At 36.5% G+C, this 27390-nt stretch overlaps 1 protein-coding gene across 1 annotated transcript in view; it reads left to right on the top strand.

Moving 5' to 3' along the window:
• Positions 1-24298, top strand: part of cdk5rap1 (CDK5 regulatory subunit associated protein 1) — a 30891-nt gene extending 6593 nt beyond the window's left edge. The window contains exons 6-13 of the mRNA XM_052568766.1: positions 6128-6248; positions 6356-6589; positions 8324-8421; positions 18200-18255; positions 21014-21144; positions 21838-21987; positions 22107-22247; positions 24011-24298. Of these exons, the coding sequence (XP_052424726.1) occupies positions 6128-6248; positions 6356-6589; positions 8324-8421; positions 18200-18255; positions 21014-21144; positions 21838-21987; positions 22107-22247; positions 24011-24115 (1036 nt within the window). The 3' untranslated portion in view covers positions 24116-24298. The remainder of the gene's footprint in view (positions 1-6127; positions 6249-6355; positions 6590-8323; positions 8422-18199; positions 18256-21013; positions 21145-21837; positions 21988-22106; positions 22248-24010) is intronic.
• The last annotated feature ends 3092 nt before the right edge of the window (positions 24299-27390 follow it).

The raw sequence follows: 27390 nt of genomic DNA, 5'->3' as shown, positions 1-27390 counted from the left end.
ACTCGACTCTGACTTGATTCTGGGGAATCAACTGGAACGTGACTCGACTCTGGATAGTCAACAGTAGCCTGACTCGACTCTGGACAGTCAACTGGAATTTGACTCGACTCTGGAAGGTCAACAGGAACTAGCCCTAACTCTGGAGGGTCAATGGTAACTAACCCTGACTCTGGATGGTCAGCGAAGAATTGACCTGACTCTGGGTGGTCTACGGTGACATGATCAACGGTGACCTGACTAGACTATGGGAAATCAACAGGGACCTGATCAATGGTGACCTGACTAGATTCTGGGAAATCAACAGGGAACTGACTTGACTCATGAATTTTAACTATTATTTTACTTGACTCTTGGGTGTTAGTGGTGACCTGACCTTGTTCTGGACAGTCAGTGGAGACTTGATCTGACTCTGGATGATCAATGGTGACCTGACTAGATTCTGGGAAATCAACAGGGACCTGACTTGACTCATGAAGTTTAACTGTTGTTTCACTTGACTCTTGGGTGTTAAAGGGTGACCTGATCTCGTTCTGGACGGTTAGTGGAGACTTGACCTGACTCTGGATGATCAGTGGTGACCTCACTAGACTCCGGAAAATCAACAGGGACCTGATCAACGGTGACCTGACTAGAATCAAGAAGTTTAACTGTTGTTCCGCTTGACTCTTGGGTGTTAGAGGAGACCTGACTTGACTCTGGAAAGTCGACTGAGGCTGCCATCTTGTCCAGCAGCGCTGAATTGGCGGCCATCTTGTGCAGCGGCACTGGGCTGGCGGCCATCTTGTGCAGCAGGGCTGGGCTGCCAGCCATCTTGTGCAGCGGCGCTGGTACAGGGACCACCGAACAGATAGGAGCTGGACACATTGGAGAAGTAACCTCCTCAACTGTAAAGGGAGAGCCACAAAACTCCAACACAAAGTTAATAAACTGGCCCAGGGTCTAGCTAGGGTCTTCTTCTGGTAAACTCAAGTTTATCCTAGTATCAAGACCACTCCAGAAACAGTCCTTTACCAGATCCTCATCCCCAGGCAAAAGGTGACTATACTGAAGGAATTCCTCCACAAAGAGCTCAATTGGTCTACCATCTTGAAAAATGGAGCATAGCACCTCTACAGGGTTGCATGAACTGTTAGCTGACTCCATACCTGGTCTGGGGTTCAAGAAAGCTGCTGGATCCTGGTTGGGCAAAGTCTTCTGTAATGATGAGACAGAGAGATTCGGATCCATGTGCAGAACTTTTAATGAGAATGGTCAGACGGGCAATGATCAGCAATGGCGTCAGGTATATAGGGATAACCAGAATCGATAACAGAAACAAGCAGATGTCGGGGGCAGGCAGCAGAGAATCAGAGTCGGTATAAACAATCCAATAGTTCGGCTTTCAACACCATCATCCCAACAACCCTCCAGACCAAACTGACCCAGCTCTCTGTTCCTAGCTCTATCTGTCAGTGGATCACCAGCTTTCTGACAGATAGGCAACAGTTAGTGAGACTGGGGAAATTCATGTCAAACAGCTGCTCCACCAACACTGGTGCCCCTCAGGGATGTGTTCTCTCCCCTCTGCTCTTCTCCCTGTACACCAACAACTTCACCTCTAAAGATCACTCTGTCAAACTCCTGAAGTTTGCAGACGACACTACAGTCATCGGCCTCATCCAGGACGGTGATGAGTCTGCTCACAAACAAGAGGTTGAGCAGCTGGCTGTCTGGTGCAGTCTTAACAACCTGGAGCTGAACACTCTCAAAACAGTGGAGATGATTGTGGACTTTAGGAGAACCCCCCCTGCACTTTCCCCACTCACCATCATGAACAGCACTGTGACTGCAGTGGAGTCATTCAGATTCCTGGGAACCACCATCTCTCAGGACCTGAAGTGGGACAATCACATTGACTCCGTTGTGAAAAAGGCCCAACAAAGGTTGTACTTCCTTCGACACCTGAGGAAGTTTAACCAGCCACAGGAGCTGCTGAAACAGTTCTACTCAGCCGTCATTGAGTCTGTACTGTGTACTTCAATAACTGTCTGGTTTGGTTCAGCAACAAAATCAGACATCAGAAGACTACAGAGAACTGTTCAGACTGCCGAAAGGATTATTGGTGCTCCTCTGCCCACCCTTCAAGAACTGTATACATCCAGAGTGAGGAAAATGGCTCAGAAAATCACTCTGGATCCCTCACATCCAAATCACCCCATCTTTGAACTATTGCCATCTGTCCGGCGCCTCAGAGCCGCAAATACCAGAACAGCAAGGCACAAGAATAGCTTCTTCCCCCAGGCAATCTACCTCCTGAACAGTTAAATGTTCCCCACTTATGCTTATACAAAAAAATGTGCAATATCCTTATATTTATTTGTTACCCCTCCATCCTAGTACATCCCTGCATCTTATTCAATCCTATTTCATTATCATTTATGGCACAATTGTTTATACACTTATTTATTTATTTATTTTTTTGGTCTGTGTGTTGTTGTCTCTGTGTACTGGAAGCCTATGTCACTAAAACAAATTCCTTGTATGCGCAAGCATACTTGGCAATAAAGGTCTTTCTGATTCTGATTCAGACGCTCTGTGTGTAAGTCTGCTTCACACTGAATTACACATGCGCAGTATCATCAGCTCCTTGGTTCTCGAATCGGATGCATCCAACAGAAACGCCTCTTGACTCGTGAATGAGTCAGTCTTTTGTTCGTTATCTGGCTCGGCTCTGTGTTCATCTTCAGTTCTGTCTTCACAGCAGTTCAGCCAGTGTACTGTTTGAGTACATGATTTACTCCGGGATATTGGTTTGTTTTAACTCAGAGGGAGTGTTAGCCACATTTAAAAAGTTAATAGCTTATGTCATTTGTGTATTAAAGGTCCCGTTTTTCATGCTTTTTTGAAGCTTTGATTGTGTTTACAGTGTGCAATATAACGTGTTCATGTTTCGAGTGTAAAAAATCACAGTGTTTTCACACAATTCACCTATCTGTATACCGCTGTTTTCACTGTCATAAAAACGGGCCGATGACTTTCTTGTTCTATAAAGTCCCTCCTTCAGAAATATGCAACGAGTTGTGATTGTGCCAGCGGTTCCTGTGTTGTGATTCGACAGCAGCTTAGAGAGCGCGCTGCGCTCCTGGAAACGCGATTGGGCTGGTTTTGAGAAGCAAGTGGGCAGGAGCATGTGCTGGAGATGTACTCATAATCACAGGAGTGTTTTTACTGACGAGATGTGCATAAAAATCGCATGTGATTTTTTTTTTTGCACAGCCCTAACATCTAGTTAACAAAGCTAAACAGCGTTGCCCTTCGTGTAATAAGTTACAGAAACTGTTAAACGCAACAGCTTAAATTATAAAATACACTTACCGGTTGTGGTCCATAAACAACGCCTTCTCCAGACAAAGAGGGAACTGCTTCATCTTTCAGGAATAATCTTTGTGCGAATCCGGCATTAAACTGATTGAGATTGAGAAAGCTGTCCTCAGCAAAATGTGCTGCACATAGTTTTACATGTGGATTATAATTTTTGGGAACCGAGTTAAACATGAATTGTAACCATTAATCTCCAAGTACAGCATCCCTGGGAAGGCCAAACAAATATGATTGGACTCAGAGATGAAAATAACAGCGTTTCGACGACATGGCATCAAACACAAACGCAACTCTTACTCTTCTCTGTCGGAGTGCAACAAGACCATGCCCCCCAGTTTGTTTATTCATGTGGGCGGAGGTTAGTCAAAAAACTGTTTTAGTGACGTAATTACTGCAGGAACTTAGAGGGAGGGATCCAAACGGGTCATTTTTTTGTAGGGGAATTCTGTTAAATAAAATATCTCGCTTAGCATTGAACTTTGAGCTTTAGAATTTTACAGATATTATTTATACTCTAACAACAACATTACACACTAAATAAAGTTTAAAACATGGGATCAAGAAGAACGGGACCTTTAATGCTTACTGGAGACGCGAACCATTTCAAACGATTCAGTTCAAGGGGGGGGGGGGGGTGAAATGCTATTTCATGCATACTGAGTTTTTTACACTGTTAAAGAGTTGGATTCCCATGCTAAACATGGACAAAGTTTCAAAAATTAATTTGTACGTTTGAAGGAGTATTTTTGTTCCAAAAATACTCCTTCCGGTTTGTCACAGGTTTGGGAAAGTTTTTTTCGAGTATGACTCTGTGTGACGTTAGATGGAGCGGAATTTCCTTATATGGGTCCTTAGGACGCTTCTGCCGGAAGAGCGCGCGTTCCCGTATAGCAGCGCACTGAGAGGCTGAGCAGAGCGAGATCAGAACGAGAGCGTCGCGAAATGTCACAGAAGTGTGTTTTTGGTTGCCAGGGCAAGACAACCCTGCACAGATTACCAAAAAAAAAAAAACAGCATTAAGGGACCAGTGGATGAAGTTTATTTTTACAGAGCATCAGTGGAGTTGTGCAAGTGTTTGTGTTCGTTCCCCTGCATTTCAAAGATGCTTGTTTTACAAACAAGGCCCAGTTTGACGCCGGGTTTGCACATCGTTTATTTCTTAAGGATAATGCAGTCCCAACGAAAAAGGGTCACGATCGTGTATTGGAACCGCATGCGGTGAGTAAAACTGCTTCAAATATCTCTGTGTTGTTAACTTAGCTATCGGCGCATAAGCACATCAAGTAAACAACATGCGATGTTGTCATCAAACTGCACTTTCCACATGTACAGCTTAAAAAAAAAAAAGATGACATAAAGTGGAACTTAGTCATTTTCCAAAACCGCTAAGCAAATATATACAGTTTTAGTACATACCACATAGAGACGTCGTTTGCTGATGCTGCTCTTGTTAAATTTCAGCCTCTGGATCTGTGTCACAGCTTCCACATGCTCTCAACGCAAAAGCCTACTCGCGCTCGTGATTCTTTAGCTCCGCCCACACGTCACGCCTCCAGTCGGTCGTGTTTTTCCGGGAAAAATCGGTACAGACTATCTTTCTCTTATGAATATAATAAAACTAAAGACTTTTTGGAGTTATGAAGGATGCAGTACTACTCTATAGGTACTCAAGATTAACAGGATATTGAGTGAAAATGAGCATTTCACCCCCCCCCCCCCCTATAAGTTTGCTCTGCCGCCTTGTTATTATTACTTTATTTGTAACGCCAAGAAAGAGTTAATCTCTCATGTATGAGAAGAGCGCGTTGTCATGTACCAGCCATTAAATGTGTGGGACACCAACTCCTCATTTTCTATCTCTTTCCTTTCATGGATTTAATGAGTTAATCGAGTCAAAGCGTTACAACTTCTTCAGCATCTGCAGGCTCTAATCCTTCTGGGCTTGCATGCGCGCTGTGTGTGTGTGACATGCAGTGCAGAAGTGAAATAGCTGGGCAGTTTGATTGCCGAATTATAACTGGCCGCCTAATAAAAATAAAATTAATAATAGTTATTATTATTACTATTTAATACATTTATAGGATAATGAGCCTAATATCGTCTTGACTATCGACAGAGACATCTGCTTATGTCGATATCTCTGACTATCATCGTTACACGATACTATCGTCTATCGGAACAACCCTGATATGGCACAGTTAGGACATTTTACTGCATTGACAGTAAACTCTTATCTAGCACAAAAACTTATGTCCATGTCATACCTTTATCACTTTTTGATAACACATTGGATAAATACTTTTACAAACATTATGGGTTTTATGTGAGATATGCAAGTAAGGTAAAGTAAGTTTATTTTCAATCATGAAAGTTATTGCCTGTATTACTGTAATTATTTCAGCTGATTTTAAACATTTATCTTGCATTGTTTGCTCTTAGATTTACAGATTGTTAAAATAAAAAAATTGAAAGAAGATATTACTATTGAGTTTTGTTGATTAAACCAAATGTTCCCAATACATAACACAATAATCTTGTGTCTTGCAACAATGATTATGTGGAATTAAAATATGTGCAACTACAATGAAATCATGAGATCAGGTTTTAAAAGTGGTGTTACAAGTGTGATCAGTTGAAAGTGTTGTACTAAGAGTTTTGAAAAGTTCCTTGTATATGTTTATTCTGCATCCCCATCTCATACATTTGAATAAATTAAATTAAACTTGTACAACAATGAAAAATGTGACATATTGGGTTTGTTTTCCAGGTCTATCATGCGTGGCTGTGATAACATGTGTAGTTACTGTATAGTGCCTTTCACTCGTGGCAGAGAAAGGAGCAGACCCCTGTCTTCCATCTTGGAGGAGGTCCGCATGCTTTCAGATCAGGTAAAAGGGTTTGAGTTTACAATACTGTGCAAAATGGAAGTAATAAACCTAAAATAATAGCCCATGATTTATGAAGGTAAGGTAAAGTGTGTATGTTTTATGTGTAGGGGGTGAAGGAAGTCACCCTACTGGGGCAGAATGTGAACAGCTATAGAGACTTGTCTGAACAGCACTTTATCTGTTCTGAGGGCAGTACTCAGCTCAGCCGAGGCTTCAAGACTGTTTACCGCACAAAAAAGGGAGGCCTCCTCTTCTCAGACCTTTTGGACAAAGTGTCCCAAATTGATCCAGACATGAGGATACGCTTTACCTCACCACATCCTAAAGACTTCCCTGATGAGGTAAGTACTATGTTCCAACATAATGGGGTATTCTAGTCAGAAATGCATTCTGCTTTTCTGGAAGCATTTTAAATAATTCTACTTATGTAGGTGTTTCTTAAATGCTGATTACACAGTCAGGTCCTTGTATAAATGTTAGAATATAAACAATAATTTACTGCGTCTTGTTGAGATTTCCATTGGGAAGCTTCTTTAAAAAAGAAGGTTTGATGTGGTAATTTCACAGTAGGCATACACACAGGTTTAAAGACTTGTTCTCGCCCCCTACAGATTCGGCTAGGTATACATCCGTGCTAAAATATCAAGGTGAAAGTCATCATAGCTTGCGTAGTATATATATATATATATATATATATATATATATATATATATATATATATATATATATATATATATATATATATACAGTACAGACCAAATGTTTGGACACACCTTCTCATTCAAAGAGTTTTCTTTATTTTCATGACTGTGAAAATTGTAGAGTTACACTGAAGGGCATCAAAACTATGAATTAACACATGTGGAATTATATATGGAATTATATAGAAAATAGTGTGAAACAACTGAAAATATGTCGTATTGTAGGTTCTTCAAAGTAGCCACCTTTTGCTTTGATTACTGCTTTGCACACTCTTGGCATTTTCTTGATGAGCTTCAAGAGGTAGTCACCTGAAATGGTCTTCCAACAGTCTTGAAGGAGTTCCCCGAGAGATGCTTAGCACTTGTTGGCCCTTTTGCCTTCTGTCTGTGGTCCAGCTCACCCCTAAACCATCTCGATTGGGTTCAGGTCCGGTGACTGTGGAGGCCAGGTCATCTGGCGCAGCACCCCATCACTCTCCTTCTTGGTCAAATAGCCCTTGATGCCTTCAGTGTAACTCTACAATTTTCATAGTCATGAAAATAAAGAAAACTCTTTGAATGAGAAGGTGTGTCCAAACTTTTGGTCTGTACGGTATGTATATATATGTATATATACGTGTGTGTGTGTGTGTGTGTGTGTGTGTGTGTGTATGTATATGTGTGTATATTGTTTAAACATAATATGCAACATAAATATGCACAGTAACATGCAAATGCATGTTGAACTCTCCCTGTGACAGTGTGCTAAAATACAGGCAACTAAAGCACAAAGAACTCACACCGCAAGAGCTCTTCCACATCTTGCACTTGACTGTATTTTTCTCATCAGTCATCATCAGTGCACTTTCAAAGCTATAGTTTAGACCAGTCAGACCTCAAGGTACCACCCAAAACATAGACTGTACGTTATCCTGCTTAATAAATGCAACGCATCAGTGAATAGTAACAGTTCCTAGCAAGCAGTTTTAACCAAGACAAATTTAAAGTACACCCTAATACATTTTGTTCACTTAACTTGTTAAAATGTTTAAACAGTACCTGTAAAATAGAGCCTAATATGTGAAAAAGTGGTAGTTTTTGAGAAATATCAGAACATTTGATAACCAGAATATAGTGTTCTGAGTACAATCAGTAAAGTTAAATACTTTATTCAGTCAGCAATAACGTTGTAGTTATAGGCCATGACAAGTAATTTTTGCATTTATCCTGTTTGCCCTAAGATTTGGGTTCTTGGATAAGTTTACTGCTATGATTTTTTTTTCCCTCTGTAATGGTGATATTTGTTTCTAAACAGGTTTTGAGTTTGTTGATCGTACATTTTGACCATAATTATAGTATTTAATCGAACTGTTTCCTTCTTTTGTTTTAAATCAGGTGTTACAGTTAATTCAAGAGAGAAGGAACATCTGCAAGCAGATCCATCTGCCAGCACAGAGTGGAAGCAGTCAGGTTCTTCGTGCTATGAGACGTGGGTAAGAACTGTTTATAGGGCTATGGATTGTCAGCTAAACTCGAGATGCACAGTACAACGCAGACAAAAGTGTACAACAGTTGGGGTCTAGAGGTAGAAATTTCAAAACAGACCTACTGTAAGATGAGTACTTTATTTAATTAATCTCTCTAGAACCATAGGTTCTGTGCTTATAAAGCAGGAAGTTCAAGTAAACATTCATTCATTATAGCAATATGGTTTGATGAGTAAATTAATCTACATAGATCAAACCAATGATTTGAAATCTTTCTGTCAGACTGCAATTTCACAGACAACTCAATGGAATCACCATTACTACCTCCTCTCTCTTAAAGCAGTGCAGAAATCGCTTTATATTACATCACCTCATGTCTGCACTGCAAACAAGGGGCCCCAGCATGTGTGAATCGCTTCACATCACAAAATAATTGTAATGATAATATATTTGTAATAATATAGGCCTATATCTGCAGTTAAAAAATTATCATATTTGTTTTGCTTCACCCATTTATGTAGTTTACAATTGTTCTAAAAAAATAATAATGGTAAATTTTACCATTATAGAATTGGGGTAGTAATTTAGTATGTGAAAATACTGTGAAGTCACGTATGGCATGGGATTTTAAAGCATAAAAATGGAAGGTCTATGAAACTTTAATCAATAAAGCATTTTTTTAACAATATCATTTCAACCATATAGCCTGTGAATAAATAAAATGCTTACTTTTCAATAAAAGAACACTTAGAGAGTGTAGGTTGCTTCTGGGGTTTGGATTTGTACTTCAAATGAGGTCCAAATTTAAGAATAGCCTACACTACACTTTTTTACTCTCTATTTAACAGCAGTAATTTACAATGAAATACGTCTTCCTTCGGGTAGACTGAATGTTGTCCTGCCTTGCTAAATGTTGGCCTTCCTCAAACGCCTACGTTCACAAATAACAATGATTTGCCGTAAAATAATGATTAATTATCAACTGATTATTTGTTATTATTATGGTCTGGTGAAAATAATATGGCATGTTTCAACCCAGTAACATGAAAACACACCATTCCTCGCAGTAAAAAAACAGAATGAATTCAGTTCAGCGGGAAGGGGTTGGGTTTTTTGGGGTAGTTCTGTATAGCTTGTGGGGGTCGAAATAAAGGTGTGATTTTCTTTGGTCTTTCAAATGGACAATGTTTTATGAGGGTTTCAAACTTGCAGAACAGGTTTTATGCAAAGTAGGGCAATTGCATCGTCATTTTGGTGTTAGGACAATTTTGAAGAAAGGTTTTGATCAACTTCAAATGTTGTTTACTGTATAGCGCAATAAAGTTTATTAGTTATTATAACTTAATTTTAAAGGAAGTTGCCTTAACTAAAAAAAAAAAAAAATTCCATATAATTTTTAGAGTGTGAAATATAAATTCTCACAGAATGTAGCCTATTCATTACCAATATATTGAATCATGTCTTTATGTTTTTCCAAATCCCAAAGAAAGTCCAGACATCAGTAGAATATCCATCTATGAACATGTTTTATAGGCAATTTTAGATTTGGGATTACACATGCAAGTTTTTTGGAGACATTATGTGAACAATTCACAAGCAACAATATCTGCAAAGAAGAGTTTGCCATTCTCAAAACATGAAATATCATGTTTATTTCAATTTTTGTTTTTGTGTTTCAGAGGAAAAAAATCAGTTTTAAGGCATCTCTCCCAGTGGTGTAGTCCTAAGAAAAAAGTGGTTTAACCCCCCTGTCCCACCATCAACACCACCAAAAAACAACAACATTTTATTGTTGTTGGTTTATTAGTAATTTAAATAGTAATTTAGTAATATTAATACAGTGCACTGTAATTTGAACAACAGATTATTTTTCTAATAGTCTACAGCATGACTTCCAGGTTGTTCAGCCCATCTGTCGACGCATTATTACAATTAAAATTGTAATAATGTTGTAAAAATCTTAAAATTTCAACATGTTTCTTTGGAATTATATTAATTGTGAAAAGTGCTTTATATATACATCTGAATTTAATGTTTTTATTTATTTATGTTTTAATGTTCATTTTAATTTGATGTTTTAGGTTTTATTTTATGCTTTTATACACTGTTTGTATTATTTTGGAAGGGAATTATGCTTCCTGCAAGGGGATTTTTCAGCATGTAAGCAGGGCTGGACTGGGGTTCAAATTCGGTCCTGGAAATATCCAGCCCACGAGTTCCTGTAAACAATGATTTGAGCTAGAATGCCAAACAATTAGGCCTACTTCTAATGGATTTTGTCATCCTTTCCTCACTCTCAAGTGATTGCAAACCTGTATGACTTAGTTTCTTCTGTGGAACAAAAAATAAGATATTTTGTAGAAGTTGCCAAACCATTTTGCTTATACCTTTGATTTCTTCTGTATGGACAAAAATATCTTGAATTTCTCAAATTATCTTCTTTTTTATGTTCCACAGAAGAAAGAAATTCATACAGGTTTGGAATGACATGATGTTGAGTTAATGGTTATTTACATTTTTGGGTGATTATCCCTTTAAGAACTTTATAATTTGTAAATAATACACACCTAATTTATAAAAGACACTGACATTTATATTTAATAGGGCTCTTACAGAATTAACATTTTACTTCTATTAAAAATAATTAGAATAGAACTAAACATCTATAGATAGAAGTTCTTGCTTATAATTAGTAGGCCTATTAGTAAGATGGTGTTCACTATAAGTAAAACCATGGTAAATTACTATGGTGCTGAAATGACAAGCTCTTTATGCAGTTTACATTATCGTGGGTGTTTTCAGCCAGCATCACTACAGAACCTTTAATGTTCTCATATATCACACGACACGACTATAACAATAATTCTGTGTCACATCTGAATGGATGAAGCTACTTGGGCTGTTTATCACCTTACATTGTGGCGCAAACGCAGCGCTGTGCGGGAGACTGCTCTTACGCCGCTTCACACTTTTTGCAGTATTTGCTTTTGGCAGTTTTGTGTAATTTCAAAACAGTGCCTAATATGGGGGAGGTCTCCCTTGTTTCGGCGATCGACTCACAACTCGACCGGTCAAGAAATGTACTCCTGATGGCATTTGAGTGGAGCTCTCTCACTGCAGCAGACATGCGCATTCAGTAGATGATGGGCTTGGAAAGGTAGAATGACAGAAGTGATAATGTGCCAATTGCAACAAAGAATCAAGAGTTTCACTAAACTGTATGGTACACCATTGAAGGGGAAGCTATATAGACTATATGAAAGTAGATGACGGGCTTACGAAGCAACAAAACAAGTGGGTATAACGAGGGTATACGCATATATTGAACCTTAGAAGTTGTAATATGCAAATGGCCTGGGGAAAAAAGTAAGCATATGGCATATACTTGCGTATGGCCCCCACTACACCATTGATCTCTCCATTAAAGTCTGTTCTGAAAGCAGAATTTATTCAAACGCGTATAAAATGCTTTAAAAACTTTAACAGAGATGTCTAGAGGGTATTTAACAGGTCTGTAGATATATTTTCTCATAATAATAAGTGTTTATATTCGGACTATTTTAGATTGCTTCGGGGATACAGCGGCGGAGTAACACAGTACCTTTGTGATTCTTCATAGACATAAACAGAGAGAAGTAGTTCCGGCTACGATGTTCTTCCGCAAGACGCAAGCAGTTCTGTTTATTAACCGCTAGAGCGTCAAAAGTTCCCTACCGCAGCTTTAAGGGTAACCAATGATTTTAAACTTCAGACAAGCAACCCCCACGAAAAAAGACAATTCTTGTCAATTATGCCCTTCCAGACTCTGTCTTTGAAGCAAAGTGAAGTAGCAGAGTTTGGTATTACCAGGCTAACAGTGCCTCACAATTTACTAAAATAAAGCAAATAATTTATAAAACACACAATAATTTCTTAATCAGTGTACAGACAAATATCTTTTCCCCAAGAAGTTATGTCAAAATAAAGGACAGGTAATGAATAACAAAGTAGTGTGTGTCAAAAATGCATGTTGTTTTATTAAATGAATTTTTTAATGTAGGCCTTATATGTGAGAATATTGATATTTTGCATATAAATCCATGTAGCCTAGCTCACTAAAATAGGCTACCACTTTTAATGCTCTGATGTAAAGTAAACCACAATTTCTTTAGAAAAATATAACACATAATTCATATTATATAAATAATACTGCACACCTATTAAATGTGTCAAATCAAAAGTATGGTGTAATTCTTTGCAGCTTAGATAAAATATAAAATATAAGCACAAGCTCATAGGCTTGACATTTATCCTGCTTGAATTCGTTCTAAGAAATGACATAACTTCAAGTAATAAACTTTCATCTGTGAATATTAAATATTTTAACTACAGTGTTTTTCTTTAATTTTCCCCTACTGCAGCCGTCAAATGTAACACATTGGTAAGGCAAAACTGACGGCTATTTGCGAAAATGTGCTTTGATGCGCTTGTTTGATAACTTACATACCTACTGTACCTCAGTTGTAACAAATGGTTATTTGAGTTACTGTTGTCTTTCTATGAGATCAAACCAGGAGGATGAGGAGGATGTTTCATAGCGTCAGTCAATGATGCCATAGAAATGTATAGACGCCCCATTTGACCAGGCACGTAGATGCGGCCGCCATCTTGGAACGGTCAACTTGACGTCATTCACCATACTGTAGATTCTCACAGAGCCTTTGAGCAATTCTGTGCAGGATTGTGTCATCTTTCAAATATTCAGTGGTTACTATGGTCAATGACATCAAGTTGACCACAATATGGTGGGGGGCTTACGTATTGTGGCTAAGCGGCAACTCTCTCATGAAACCAACACAGAAGTGACTAAAACTGTAATTCATAGACTGGCCGCTAGAGGCTGGCTCCAAACGGGAGACTCTCTGTCATTAAAAATCCCAGGATTTTTTTAAAAAGAGTTTAGGTGTGACCTCAGCGTCCTGGCTAAATTTGCACATTGGTCTCTGATCATCATGGCCTCCTAACAATCCCCATATCCGCTGATTGGCTTCATCAGTCTGTCTCCTCTCCACCAATAAGCTGGTGTGTGGTGAGCGTTCTGGCGCAATATGGCTGCCATCGCATCATCCAGGTGGATGCTGCGCACTGGTGGTGGATGAGGAGATACCCCCTGACAATGTAAAGCACTTTGAGGGCCTAGAAAAGCGCTATATAAATGTAAGGAATTATTATTATTATTATTATTATTTGCATATAAATTACAGAATCTGGCCCCATGGTATACATTTTTATGAGTGCTTTATGGCAATGTTTACCCCCATTATCTGGAAGATACTGAACAGGTCTCTCCATCCGACTTCAAACACATTCCTAGATAACTAGATAGCCCTCGATGCCAGACACCAAAGGGGTCTGGCTGAGCACTCACATTCTCGCAATACACAACACACATACACACACACACACACTTTTATTCATTTAGACTATAATTAATCAGTTACAAATGTATCTGGTGTATGCATGTATTGTTTGTATGTTTCACTATTGTAGTAGCCTAGTTACAATTCTTTATTTGTATTAGTTAGACTCTCAATGCTTATATTCAGGTATATGAGTGTATCTCTGCTTTAAGATGTTTCGTCCTTGGTATAAAAATGATCTGCTTTTTATACCTCAAACAATTATGTACACTATGTGATCGTAAAATGCATACTGTTTGTACCATAGTTTGGGTTACCAGTTAATCACGCCAATCAAACATGCAAATGAGGTGTCACTGGGACAAAGAAACACTTTCCCGCTTAAACTATATGCCTTGTTACAGGTCAGTCCAACCAAAAGGGGTGTTAAAGAGAAACCAGATAAAACCTCTTCCACACCCAAAAAGTGGGCTTCTCTTAACTTGCGGTTCCGTTAACACACCCATCACCTTGGAAAACTCACGACTCCCCTTCCGGGGGAGTCCGATCTTCTGGCAGTTTTCAGAAACTTTGTTGATTTACTTCGAAGCAGTCAACCCATGGATGAAATGAAGAAGGTTTTACTTTTAACAGGATTCAACAGGAATCTACACATTATACATGCACCTGGACACTTTACTCAGCAACACCAGAACCAATTCTAGTAACCGCTTGTTAACTATTTAGATGCACTTCTAGTCTTTGACCCCTTTTAATTAAGGTGATGAGATTCATTGATGGTTCCTAACAGGTTGTGACTTAGTTTATGAGTAAGTACTGCCATGATCCTCCACTTTCTCGCGTTCTCTCTCTCTCTCGCTCTCTCTCTGCAGTGCGTGCGCTCGCTCTCGCGCTCTCTCTCTCTCTCTGCAGTGCGCGCTCTCTCTCTCTGCAGTGTGTGCACTCACTCTTGCACTCGCTCTCTCTCTCTCTCTCTCTCTCGCTCTCGCTCTCGCTCTCTATCCATGCCTTCCTTGTGTTGGCATCTATGTTTAATGTGTGTATGTTTGTGTTTAGTCAGATGTTGCATGTTGTCCTGTAGTGTAGTTTAATAAACATCCATATGTATTCACACTTGGTTGTCTGTGTTTGCTGCTCACAGGACAAGGTCACTTTAATGTTCTGGTTTTGTTACATGCTCTGGGAGCAATGTATTAGTAGTAAATAAATTTTTCGTGGCCAGAGAAATAATTTTACTAAGAGTCCATAAACGATTAACACTGTCCGCCCTGCAGACGAACAAATCATTTTATTGTGCTATTAATGCTATAAAAATCAAATGTATATAAATAATTACAATTAATTGATTAATTACAATTATTTGTATGAGCTGCCAGTAGTTACTGTAGCAGAATTAAATTGCCATCAACTAATCTGTTCATCCATCGAACATTCAGTGTAATTTCAAATAAACTCTAAGAAAGGATATTGTCATGGCCACAGAAAACAACCTTCTTACAGTAGCCTAATAATGCCTTAGATCATGTAGCAAGGATCAAATCATAAAGGGACAATTAATGTGCAAGGCACAATCAGAAACTCATGTAATTTGTGCACAAGGGTCTTATTAACTAAACACTTAACACAAACTAGTCTAGCAAACAAACAAACATAGAATCACTCATACAGGGGAAAGGGCAAATGAGATTTGTTGGATGATACCATCAGGAAAACCAGAGAATGAAGCTATGAAAAGAGTCAGTTTACCATAATTGCCGTTTATAACGGGGTCTATAGCTTATATTAAACCTCTGTTTTGTTTAGTTAAATGTACGATACTTGCATTGCCTAACCCTGGAATGACCGTCAGGATGCAGTCTTGGATGAAAGTCTTGATGGTTAGAAGGTTTGTTGGCTTAGGAGTCGTGATCAATTCAAGTTTTAGTTTCATTTCAAGTTTACATACAAGTTTAACGCTTTTTACAATACAAATCATTCCAAGCAACTTTACAGAAAATTAAGTTTCTACAATATTTAATAGTAGCTTATAAGTGGTGACTGTCAGTCTGTGCGCGTATGACAGGATTTTTCAAAAAAATTAATATAAGACATAGTCAGCCAGATGATGAACATTATTAACAGCAATTATTATATGATGCAGTCACACTCGTAGCAATATTTGTTAGTTCTGTTTGTTGATTCAGGGTTAGCATCATCTGAGGTCCTCTGAGGGTCAGCATCATCTCTTCTCAGATGCCCTGGATCCAGACTGGAGCTTGTGTAAATCCTAGTTACCAAGTGGCAAAACTAGTTACCCGTGGCAAAACATAGAAACAAACAGAGACATCATTAGCATAGCTGCTGTTCCTACAAAGTAAAATTAATTTGTTTAACCCAAGCTAAAGAATAAGAATGCCCATTTAATCAGATGCAACTGCAGTCACAATTTAAGAGATACATTATTCGAATGCTTGGCGAAAGAGATGTGTTTTTAATCTAGATTTAAACAGAGAGAGTGTGTCTGAACCCGAACATTATCAGGAAGGCTATTCCAGAGTTTTGGAGCCAAATGTGAAAAAGCTCTACCTCCTTTAGGGGACTTTGCTATCCTAGGAACTACCAAAAGTCCAGCGTTTTGTGACCTTATGGAGCATGATGGATTGTACCGTGGTAGAAGGCTTGTTAGGTACACAGGAGCTAAACCATTTAGGGCCTTATAGGTAAGTTATGATTATTTGTAACTGATACAGAACTTAATAGGTAGCCAGTGCAGAGACTGTTAAATAGGGGTAATATGATCATATTTTCTTGACCTGGTAAGGACTCTAGCTGCTGCATTTTGGTAGTTTGCATCTGTAGCTTGTTTATTGAAGATGCAGGACAACCACCTAGAAGTGCATTACAGTAGTCCAGCCTAGAGGTCATGAATGCATGAACTAGCTTTTCTGCATCAGAATCAGGTAACGTTTCGTAGCTTGGTGATCACCTTCTTCTGGGTTTGAAGAGTGATGAATTCCAAAGATGTTCTGACTCAGTGGTGATTTGGAGTTTTTTCCCAGTGGCAAGTTTAAAAGAGCTAAGTGAGACATCACCTGAGGTCCTAGGATCTTTGGTGAATGTAAAGTCAAGGCCGAAGGCCCGGCACGTGCTTAGGAGTCCAAAAGAACTCTAGCTCATCCTCCTCTTAGGATCTAATGCCACGTTTCCACTAAATTTACCCGGAACAATTGTATCAAAGAACTTTTTTCCCCAGGAACTATTTCTCTCCAGACCTGTTGCATTCTGTGTTTCCACCATGGTCAAAAGTACCGTGAGGGTCCATAGACCCTCATAGCTTGTTTGTTGGGATGTTAGAGTATTTGTTAAATATAACAAACAAAATTGTGTGTCTGATTGTTCCAGACTCTACACATGGATGACAGATGTTAATGCACAATTACCATTTTAGATCGACAAACTGTACTGTATAAGATTCTAATTGAAAGCATAAATCTAGGCTACACGCTGCCGTTTTCAAAGCACAATGCAAAACTGTGACATTTCATTCACTGATTCTCTTTAATCGGTAGTGTTAAACCTGAAATCGCATGTACTAACTTCCTTTCTGGCAATCCGCCAAAAAAAAAAGCCTGCTGATTTTAAGGTTGAACATTATGAAAGAAAAAGAAACAAAGACAGAATAAGTAAATATAAGCATTTTATGTTGAAGTTTACTATAAAAAAAATGAATTTAATACTCTATTTTTATTTTTAAATATAATAGTATAATCACAATTTATTATTTAGTTTATTATTTTATATAAAAAAAAAAGATTATATAAATTATATTAAGCCTTAAAGTTCTGCATAATTAAGGGCGAGGCCACTTGAGTGATGGTTGGATTGCTGCTGATGTCACCACCGTCAGGCTAGGTTAGCGTGGTTTCGGGAACCAGCTCCCACCTCTTTGCCCATTTTCATTTATCCGGGAGTGATGCATGTTTTTATACAGTCTATGATAGCGGCCCATAGAAACGGTCGCTAATGAGACATTTATGTATATATATCTATGACTGATGCACCGTCTTGTTTCCCACAACACTCTTACAACACTCTCTCTTGCGCCTCATAAAAGCATCCTGAGAAATACCAGTGTCCGAAATGCTGATTATTTATACAACCATTCTTTTTTTTATTAATTTTTTATGTATAACTGAACTCATGGGGCATGATGTGAATGCAATAATAATAAATATATATTAATACAAGAATTCAATGTCAGTTTTGAAAAACCAGCCCTATCTGGTTATGACATACCTTATTTGCTGCAATGAACTATCTTTTTATAGCATATTTATTGAACTCCAAGAGTTTGTGGATTACTGTGTAATTTAATTTCCTTCAATCTGTCTTTTTTTCTTTTTCAGTTACACCCGAGAGGCTTATCTTGATCTTGTGGAAAATATTCGTGAAATAATTCCAGGTATGCTGTCATTATAAAATATGCTATTTGATAATCAATCACTGATTATTAGTACTGAGACAAAACTACTAACAAAACTGACTTTAATGTAAGGAATTATTTTGTATTGTCTGTCGAACATGTTCGGAGGTACTTTCTATCTTTGATTTCAAATAATTTGTCAAATAAGTATATATAATGACAAATCTATTTTACAATGTTTGAGTAAATTGGCAGTAGAGGATTCAAACTGACTTTTTTATTCTTGTAAGACAAATATTTATTGATTGATTTATTTATTTTAACCAGATGTAGTATTCAAAAAATTTTTGGAGTTAAGATGTTCACTAGAATTACTCTTAAAGGGTTAGTTCACCCAAAAATGAAAATTATGTCATGTTTCCCTCATGTTTTTCTTTCTGCTTTCTGACCCTCCATTGAAAATGTATGTACGGTATACTGTCCATGTCCAGGATGGTAATAAAAACATCATCAAAGTAGTGCCTATGTCATCATAGGGTCAGTTAGAATTTGTTGAAGCATTGAAAATACATTTTGGTCCAAAAATAATACAAAATTACGACTTTATTCAGCATTGTCTTCTCTTTCAGGTCTCTTGTGAGTGCGTTCACGAATAAAAAAAGCCCTAAATGTGGGCAAAATGTATTCTTTGATGTCACATGCACAACTTTGATGATGTTTTTATTACCTTTCTGGACATGGACAGTATAACATACATTTTCAATGGAGGGTCAGAAAGCTCTCGGACTAAATCTAAAATATCTTAACCTGTTAACCTGACCCCCCATTATGTGATTCAATGCTGAAAGTGCTCTAACTAACTTATAATTGTAAAAGTTTCCTACTTCAGTGTCTTACAAACATAATTTTGGTGTCTTTGGAAAGAAGACCCTTTGGGCTTTACTTTTTATCAACCAGATTTGATAATGCTCAAAAATATTAATTTAAAAATATAAAAGATTTTTTTACCACACTTAAATATTTTTTTTTTATTTGATATACAATCCATGTAATCAGTCCTGGAGCAATATAGAAAGGCAATGGTTTGAAAGTCACATGTCTCATGAGTTTCTATTTCAAATCTAAATAAGATATCATGAAAAATGAGACTATTGAAAAATGAGATATTTTTATGAGACTATGTCTACATCCCCCAATTATATATATAAAAAAATATTTACCAACTGTATTGAAGGCTTCTACTTCTATGTTCTAATTTTAGATTTAATTTTTCTACAAACTATTTAGTCAGTAAACATACCACTCCATAGTTTTTTTTTTTTAATTATAAAACACTAGACAGAAATTTAGACATCATATAAGTGATTTATTTGAGCACTAGAAAAATACAATAAGAATAATTTGAGTAAGAAAAATAAGAATAATAATAATAAAAAAAGATTTAACTTTGTATGCCAATTACAGAAAATCCTGAGATTTCTAGAAATGCAAAATTTACAATGAATTACGATGCAAATAAGTGCTGATGTGCTGATGGCCACTTATACAGATGGTAATAACACAAATGCGCCATAAAGTAAATAATCCACTCTCTCTATACATTCGTTCACTTTGATAGCCGTGATCATACAGCAATAGCGGGCTGATTTGCACTCAAACAGATGGTAATCATGCAGATACATTCACATTCAACATAAAACACACTCTCACATGTATAAAAACTGTTGAAAAAATAAAACAAACAAAGAAAAAGGCGATCGCTATAAGTTCTGCCTCCATCAGCTGACAGGTGCGTCAGAGCGCGTCACGAGCCATCATGAGAGAGTGCCAGAATTCAAATATACTATCTTTCGCCTATCTTTTATTCCCTTTTTCCCCGGTGGATTGGCTCATTCTTTTGTGACACTGTACGCTGCAAAACCATGCCGTTTTTTACTACCAAGATGCAGTTTCTTAGTGCGAGTTATTCCATAACGGACACAAAGAGTTCTGTCGCTGAAGAACTGAAATGTAAACAAAGGAATTATGATCCATATTACAATGTTATATCTTCATTGGACTAAATGTGCTCCATGAGATGTCATTCAATGGACCCTTACCTTTCTAACTAAACCGGGATTTACAGCTGTGGATGTGTTTATGACTCGTTATTACGATGAATCTGGTATGTACTGCGTTTCCATTATTCATGTTTTGATGGGTACTGCTTACACAAATAGTCTTTATAAGCTTTCCATTGAAAAACAGCGATCTTTTGTCGATGCTTGAGGCTTAGATCTTTAATTTTAAAACTTTAAACCCTTTAATTTTAAAGGTGTATCCAGTCGCTTAATTAATAAAATATTTTTAATCATATTCATTTTTTATCATTCAAAATTGTGTACAGTTATTTAATTATGTCATCCTGGTATTGTGTACTTGCTCTCTCATTTTATGCAAACGCACCTGCTGCCAATTTGCGAAGATTGTTCAGTTGGTTGTAATCGCAGAATAACCCCCGGCAGGGTGATACAGGACCCTGATGCAAAGCGGAGGGGGTTATTCTGCGATAACAACCAGCTGGATGTATATTATCCCCTACATAATAAATTAAAAGAAAGCAGATAGAATAGAAAAATAATAGAGCAAGCTAGTGTTAGAGGCCTTTTGTCCACTTTCTTTTTTTTTTTTTTTTTTTACTTCAGTTCGAAAACTGAATCAAACTAGTTTAGACATGTTTTCATATGATATAATGTGAATTAAATGAAGTGCAGTGGTTTATGATGTTCCTCTCTGTCCCTGATAAATCCTGTTTCAGGAGTCAGTCTGAGCAGTGATTTCATCACAGGATTCTGTGGAGAGACTGAAGAAGACCATCAGCAGACCCTTTCCCTTGTCAGGGAGGTTGGCTATAATGTGGGCTTTCTCTTCGCCTACAGCATGAGGAAGGTCTGATCTAATTGTTGCTTGTCCTGCCAGATTCATCAACCATTTATGACCCTGGACCACAAAACCAGTTTTTAGTCGCTTGGGATATAATTGTAGCAATAGGCAAAATTACATTGTATGGGTCAAAATGATTGATTTTTATTTTATGCCAAAATCATTAGAATATTAAGTAAAGATCATGTCCATGAAGACATTTAGCAAATTTCCTACCCTAAATATATCAAAACTTAATTTTTGATTAGAAATATGCATTCATAAGAACTAATTTGGAAAACTTTAAAGTTGTTTTTTGTACCCTTAGATTTCATATATTCAATAGTTGTATCATGTCCAAATATTGTCCTATCCTAACCAACTATATATCAATGGAAAGCTTAGTTATTCAGCTTTCATTTGAAAGAATTACATTTTTTTTTTCGTGTGTGAATATGTTGATGATATAACCAGCATGATGATGTTAGTCTCTTGGGGTTTTATTATGGTATGGTATTATTGTATGTTTTTTTTTTTTTTCTTTTTTACTAATAAACAACTTAATTATATCTGTTAGTACAAAATAATGGTACCTAAACCCATAATCCAAAGCAAACTGTATCTAATAATTAAAAACTGGGATAGAAAGAGGTATTCTAACATATGGAGGCATTTATTAAAATTAGTATGTTTTTTTTTTCCGTGCTTATCTCTCTCTAGAAAACTCATGCATATCACCGGTTGCAAGATGACGTTCCTACACCCGTAAAACAGCGCCGTCTAGAGGAACTCATCTCTGTTTTTAGAGAAGAGGCAGCTAAAGTCAACATGGCTCTTATTGGCAGCACACAGCTGGTGTTGGTAGAAGGAGTGAGTATAACAGAAAACCTCAAGATGTTTTGCCAAATTTTCTTCACCGCGTATAGGGTTACTTGGACATAGGGAAATGCTGAACAGATATTACAGAATTCTTTCTTGATATTTTACAGGAAAGTAAAAGATCTTCTGAGGAACTTTGTGGTCGAAATGATGGAAATATGAAAGTGGTTTTTCCTAAAACAGGTTTGCCTGCTCAGCAAAAGAAACCTCAGATGGTCCCCATTACACCTGGAGATTATGTGTTAGTCAAGGTAAACTATGGGCAACAGTTTATCTAATATTCAAATAATAATTTTATTGTCAATTTCAAGTCATTTTTATTTGTATGGCATTTTTCACAGTATAAAATAATTTTGTGGTCGATAGTAACAAATACAGTGCTAAGATCAGATGTAACTCTGATGAGAGCAGTCCCTTTGATACAGTCTAAATCCTGATTGGAAATCTTTGCAGGTACTTTAGTTTACTATCATGCCCTATCAGCAGTTGTATTTTGACCTGCTCTTCAGTCTGTATTTCATGCATTGCAATCCTGGAGGGCTTTTGATGCTAGAACCAATTACCGAATATGAAAGGTTTGTGAATACACGCTAGAATTAATAATTCACAAGCATGAGCTAACTTGCAGGACGTTTGCCTTCCAGGACCAGGATTTGGACACCCCTGGTCTATTGGGTCCATACATAAAAATTAAATTAAATTAAATTAAATTTACGCATTTAGCAGACGCTTTTATCCAAAGCGACTTACAGTGCATTCAGGCTATCAATTTTTACATATCATGTGTTCCCGGGGAATCGAACCCCCAACCTTGCGCTTGCTTGCTTGTTAAAGCAGTGCTCTACCAGTTGAGCTACAGGAACACTAAATACATTAAACACATAACATACATCCTAAGATCAAGATGGTGCAAGCAGTGGTCAGTGTGTGCCTTGCAGTATAGTTGGTACTTGTTTTTCACTTTTTCATCTAAACACCAAGGTGTAGACAGAGGTAGGCTATCTTTTACATGGATACCATCTTTTCTGAAAGGCATCTAAGCTAATATAATTTCATTTGTGACAGTAGTGACAATAAAATGTATACTTCAGTAAATGTATTAAGAACTCTTTTTCAATTTTACTTGGGTAAAAATACAAAAGTACATGATTTTTAACAGATTTAAGTATTAAAAGTACTGATTAATTAATGTTTATTTATTTATTTATTTTATACTATCGTCCTGTTAAAAAAACTTGTATGTGGATTACTACTAATAATTACTGATAATTCAATTGTGAAACAAGTCAAAATAACAAAATATATCTTACAGTATATAGAAATGAGGAAAAACTAAATATGCTTTCCCAAATATAAATATACATTTTAAAAACAGAGGTCACACTGGGCAGTGTAAGCATTTTTTAAGAAAACATATTATGCTTACATACTATTTTTACATCATTTGTAGTTTTAGTTTGCAAACAGTGGACACTTCATGAACCTAAATATGATTTTCATTTAAGATAATAAATGCAAAAAATCGGTATTAGTAACTTTTCACGCCATCAATTGCGCAAATACTTAATTCGCATGTACTCACATGACAGCTCTTTCACATGTAGTAGTGCTTGATGATTTGTCCAGTTCAAAATAACAAGGAAGAACATGTTTTTCTAAAATTTAGTGGAGTAAAAAGTACCATATTATGATTTGGAATGTAGTGAATTAACAGTGTCTCAAAATAAAAATACTCCAGCAATGTACAGATACTGTACCTGAAAAAAATACTTACATAGTACAGTAACAAAATAAAAATACTTAAGTTGTCCACCACTGACAGGGGTAGACATTTGATAGATATGACATAGTAGTAAAATCTGATAGCACTAGAAAACAGATGTAGCCATGTCAGATGAAAAATGCCATCAGGTTAGATGACAGATTTGAGATTAGTCTCTCATTCACAAGTTTTCTTAGTTCATGTTGTGTTTTAGATAACTGCAAGGTCTCAAACTGTTAAATGTTCCAACAGATCACATCAGCTAACTCCCAGTGTCTGAGAGGACATGCTTTGATCCACACCTCCCTGAATGAGCGAAAGACATCTGAGCATCTTTTGAGCAAACAGACAATGTAATGCAGACCCTAAGATAACCTCATACTGCCGTTCTTATTTCACTGTGTGTGCTGTAATAGTAAGGAAATGAACACAGTTACTGTATTTTAATATCAACTAAGTAAATGGTAAGAAATGAAAAAAAGAAAGAAAAAGAAAATGTCATGTCTTGTGCAGAAAAAAATAAAGATATTCTTTAAATTACCTTGGTGTATAGGGCACTCATAACAACAAACCAAAATATAGTATTTATTATATTTTGAGTTTACAGTACTTTCAAAACCTGTTGTTGGGTGTTTACAAGCTGCAAACCTCTACACAAGCTAAGAGGGGAAGTTAATGAGTAAAAAACATTGTTATTCTCCAGTTACATTTCTGCCTTTTTCAAATATTTTTTTTTCCAAATCAATTTACAGTGCATGCAAGGTAAACATTTTGCCAAGGGTTACATACATAAGAAGTTCCCTTTCATAGATTCACTTTATAGGAACCCTAAACCGTAGCACCATGCTACCATTGCCTGCCATTTCAGCACATTGACTATTGTTAAAAACAGAAAACGAACCAGAAGTAAAATCTTTGTTTATTTATTTCAAAACATGTATGTAATGCAAAGTTAAATTTCAAATAGAAATGTTAAAGATGTAAATTATTTCTTTTAAAAATCACCTTAAAAAACATTGTCCTCAGAAGTAAATCAGCATTTACGTTACTTTATGTATTTATTTATTTATTTATCCTTCGCTAATTCAGTTGAAATTTATTCTGTAAATTGAACATCCGTTCCAATCAGCAAGTAGTCCTGTGGGATACAAAAAGGAAAAATATCACTATATTATATAAAATAATAATTATAATAAGAAAAGTTATCTAACACTAGCTTGCTCTACTTTTTTTCTATTCTTTGTTTTCTCTTTATTATATAATAAAAAAGACATGTTGCTACGTGTACTGCATTAAGCTACCTGAGGCTTGTTATAGCACTTGCATGGCATTGCTCTTGTTGATTTTTACTGCTTCCATTGTACTCATTTGTAAGTCGTTTTGGATAAAAGCACTTACTAAATGACAATGTAATAATAAATATAATTATTATTATTATAAAGACAACAGTCTCAATATACAGTCATGCCCACAAATATTGGCACCCTTGGCAAATATGAGCAAATAAGGCTGTGAAAATTAATCTGCATTGTTAATCCTTTTGATGTTTTATTTGAAAAATTCACAAAAATGTATCCTTTCATTGGATAATAAGAATTTAAAATGGGGGGAAATATCATTATGAAATAAACGTTTTTCTCTAATACACATTGGCCACAATTAAGGACACCCTTTTATTGAATTATTTTTTAAACCTATATTTGCCAGTTTAACAGCTCAAAACTTTCTCCTATAATGCCTGATGAGGTTAGAGAACACCTGACAAGAGATCAGAGACCATTCCTTCATCCAGAATCACTCCAGACCCTTCAGATTCCCAGCTTCTCCTCTTCAGTTCACTCATTTTCTGTCATTTTCTGTAGGGTTCAGGTCAGAGGACTGGAATGGCTGTAGCAGAAGCTTGGTTTTGAGCTCAGTGACCCATTTCGGTGTTGTTTTTGAGGATTGTGTTTGGATTATTGTACGGTTGAATGATCCAAACATGGCCCATTATAAGATTTCTAACAGAGTCAGTCACTTTTTGATTTTTTATCTGTTGGTATTTAATAGAATCCATGATGCCATGTGTCTAAACAAGATGTCCAGGACCTCCAGCAGAAATATAGGCCCACAACATCAAAAATACAGCTGTATATTTCACTGTACACATGGGGTACTTTTTTATCCCTGTTTTCACCAAACCCATCTTGAGCGTTTACTGCTAAAAAGCTAATTTTTAGTTTCATCTGATCATAGAAGCCAGTCCCATTTGAAGTTCCAGTCGCGTCTGATAACTGAATATGCTTAAGTTTGTTTTTGGATGAGCTAGGAGAATTTTTCTTCAAACCCTCCCAAACAACATGTGTTGATGTGGGTTCTGTTTGACAATTTTTTTAAAGGTTTTCTGAACCAGAAACTCAACTATTTTCTGCAATTCTCCAGCTGTGATCCTTGGAGAGTCTATAGCCACTCAAACTGACCTCCTCACCATGCATTAGGACGATATAGACACACGACCTCTTCCAGTCAGTTTTCTAAAATTTTCTGTTGATTGGAAATTCTTAATTGTCCCTAATTGTCCTGATGGTGGAAATGGGAATTGTCACTGCTCTAGCTCTTTTCTTAAAGCCACTTCACCAATTTGTGAAGCTCAATCATCTTTTGCTGCACATCAGAAATATATTCTTTGGTTTTTCTGATTGTGATGGATGATCAAGGGCATTTGGGCTTTGTTTTCCCTCCACTTTATATTTCTGTGAAACAGGAAGCAATGGCTGGATAATTTAATGTTTATAATCATGCTGGAGTGCTCAAAATTGTGAATATGAATGGGAATATACTTCAGAGATATTTTACTCATAAGAATTTCTAGGGGTGCCAATAACTGTGTCCAACGAGTATTTGAGAAAAACATTAATTTCATAATGATATTTCCCCTCCATTTTTATATTCTTATTATCCAATGAAAGGATACATTCTTGTGAATTTTTTTAATAAAAAATCAAAAGGATTAACAATGCAGATGAATTTTCACAGCCTTTTTTGATCATATTTACCAAGGGTGCCAATATTTGTGGGCATGACTATATATATATATATATATATATATATATATATATATATATATATATATATATATATATATATATATATATATATATATATATATATACAAACTTACCTTCAAAACCTGAAGCTGACTGTTTACAAGCTTCATATTTCAAATTGCAGGAAGTGGATAACCTTGTAAATGAGCTGAAAAGAAAAGGGCCATGTGTAAATAACAGTAAAAATGAACTTTATATTAGTTATAATATTAGTTAAAGTTTTTCTTAAAATGCCAAAAAGAAAAAATAATAACAACAATGATTATAAACTCTTACCATTAACCCTGGGAATGACAGCAACCTTCAAGAGTATTGTGAAAATATTGTCAAGAGATGTCAGCTGTTGAATTAAATTTTATGTTGAGATTCTGAATTATTGCTTTCATATCAGTTGTAAACACTTTTCCTAGTTTCTTCTTACCTGGAATGGTGCCACATAGCTTTTTGCTAAGCTCATATCAATTCTGTTCAAGATAATTATAGTTTGTACCAATCCTTTAATAATTTTAGAACATAAACACACATCCAGCTGTATGCAGTATGTAT

Source organism: Carassius gibelio, chromosome B11 (genome assembly GCF_023724105.1).
Source record: "Carassius gibelio isolate Cgi1373 ecotype wild population from Czech Republic chromosome B11, carGib1.2-hapl.c, whole genome shotgun sequence".
Taxonomy (NCBI): domain Eukaryota; kingdom Metazoa; phylum Chordata; class Actinopteri; order Cypriniformes; family Cyprinidae; genus Carassius; species Carassius gibelio.
This window is presented reverse-complemented; position numbering and strand designations above follow the sequence as displayed.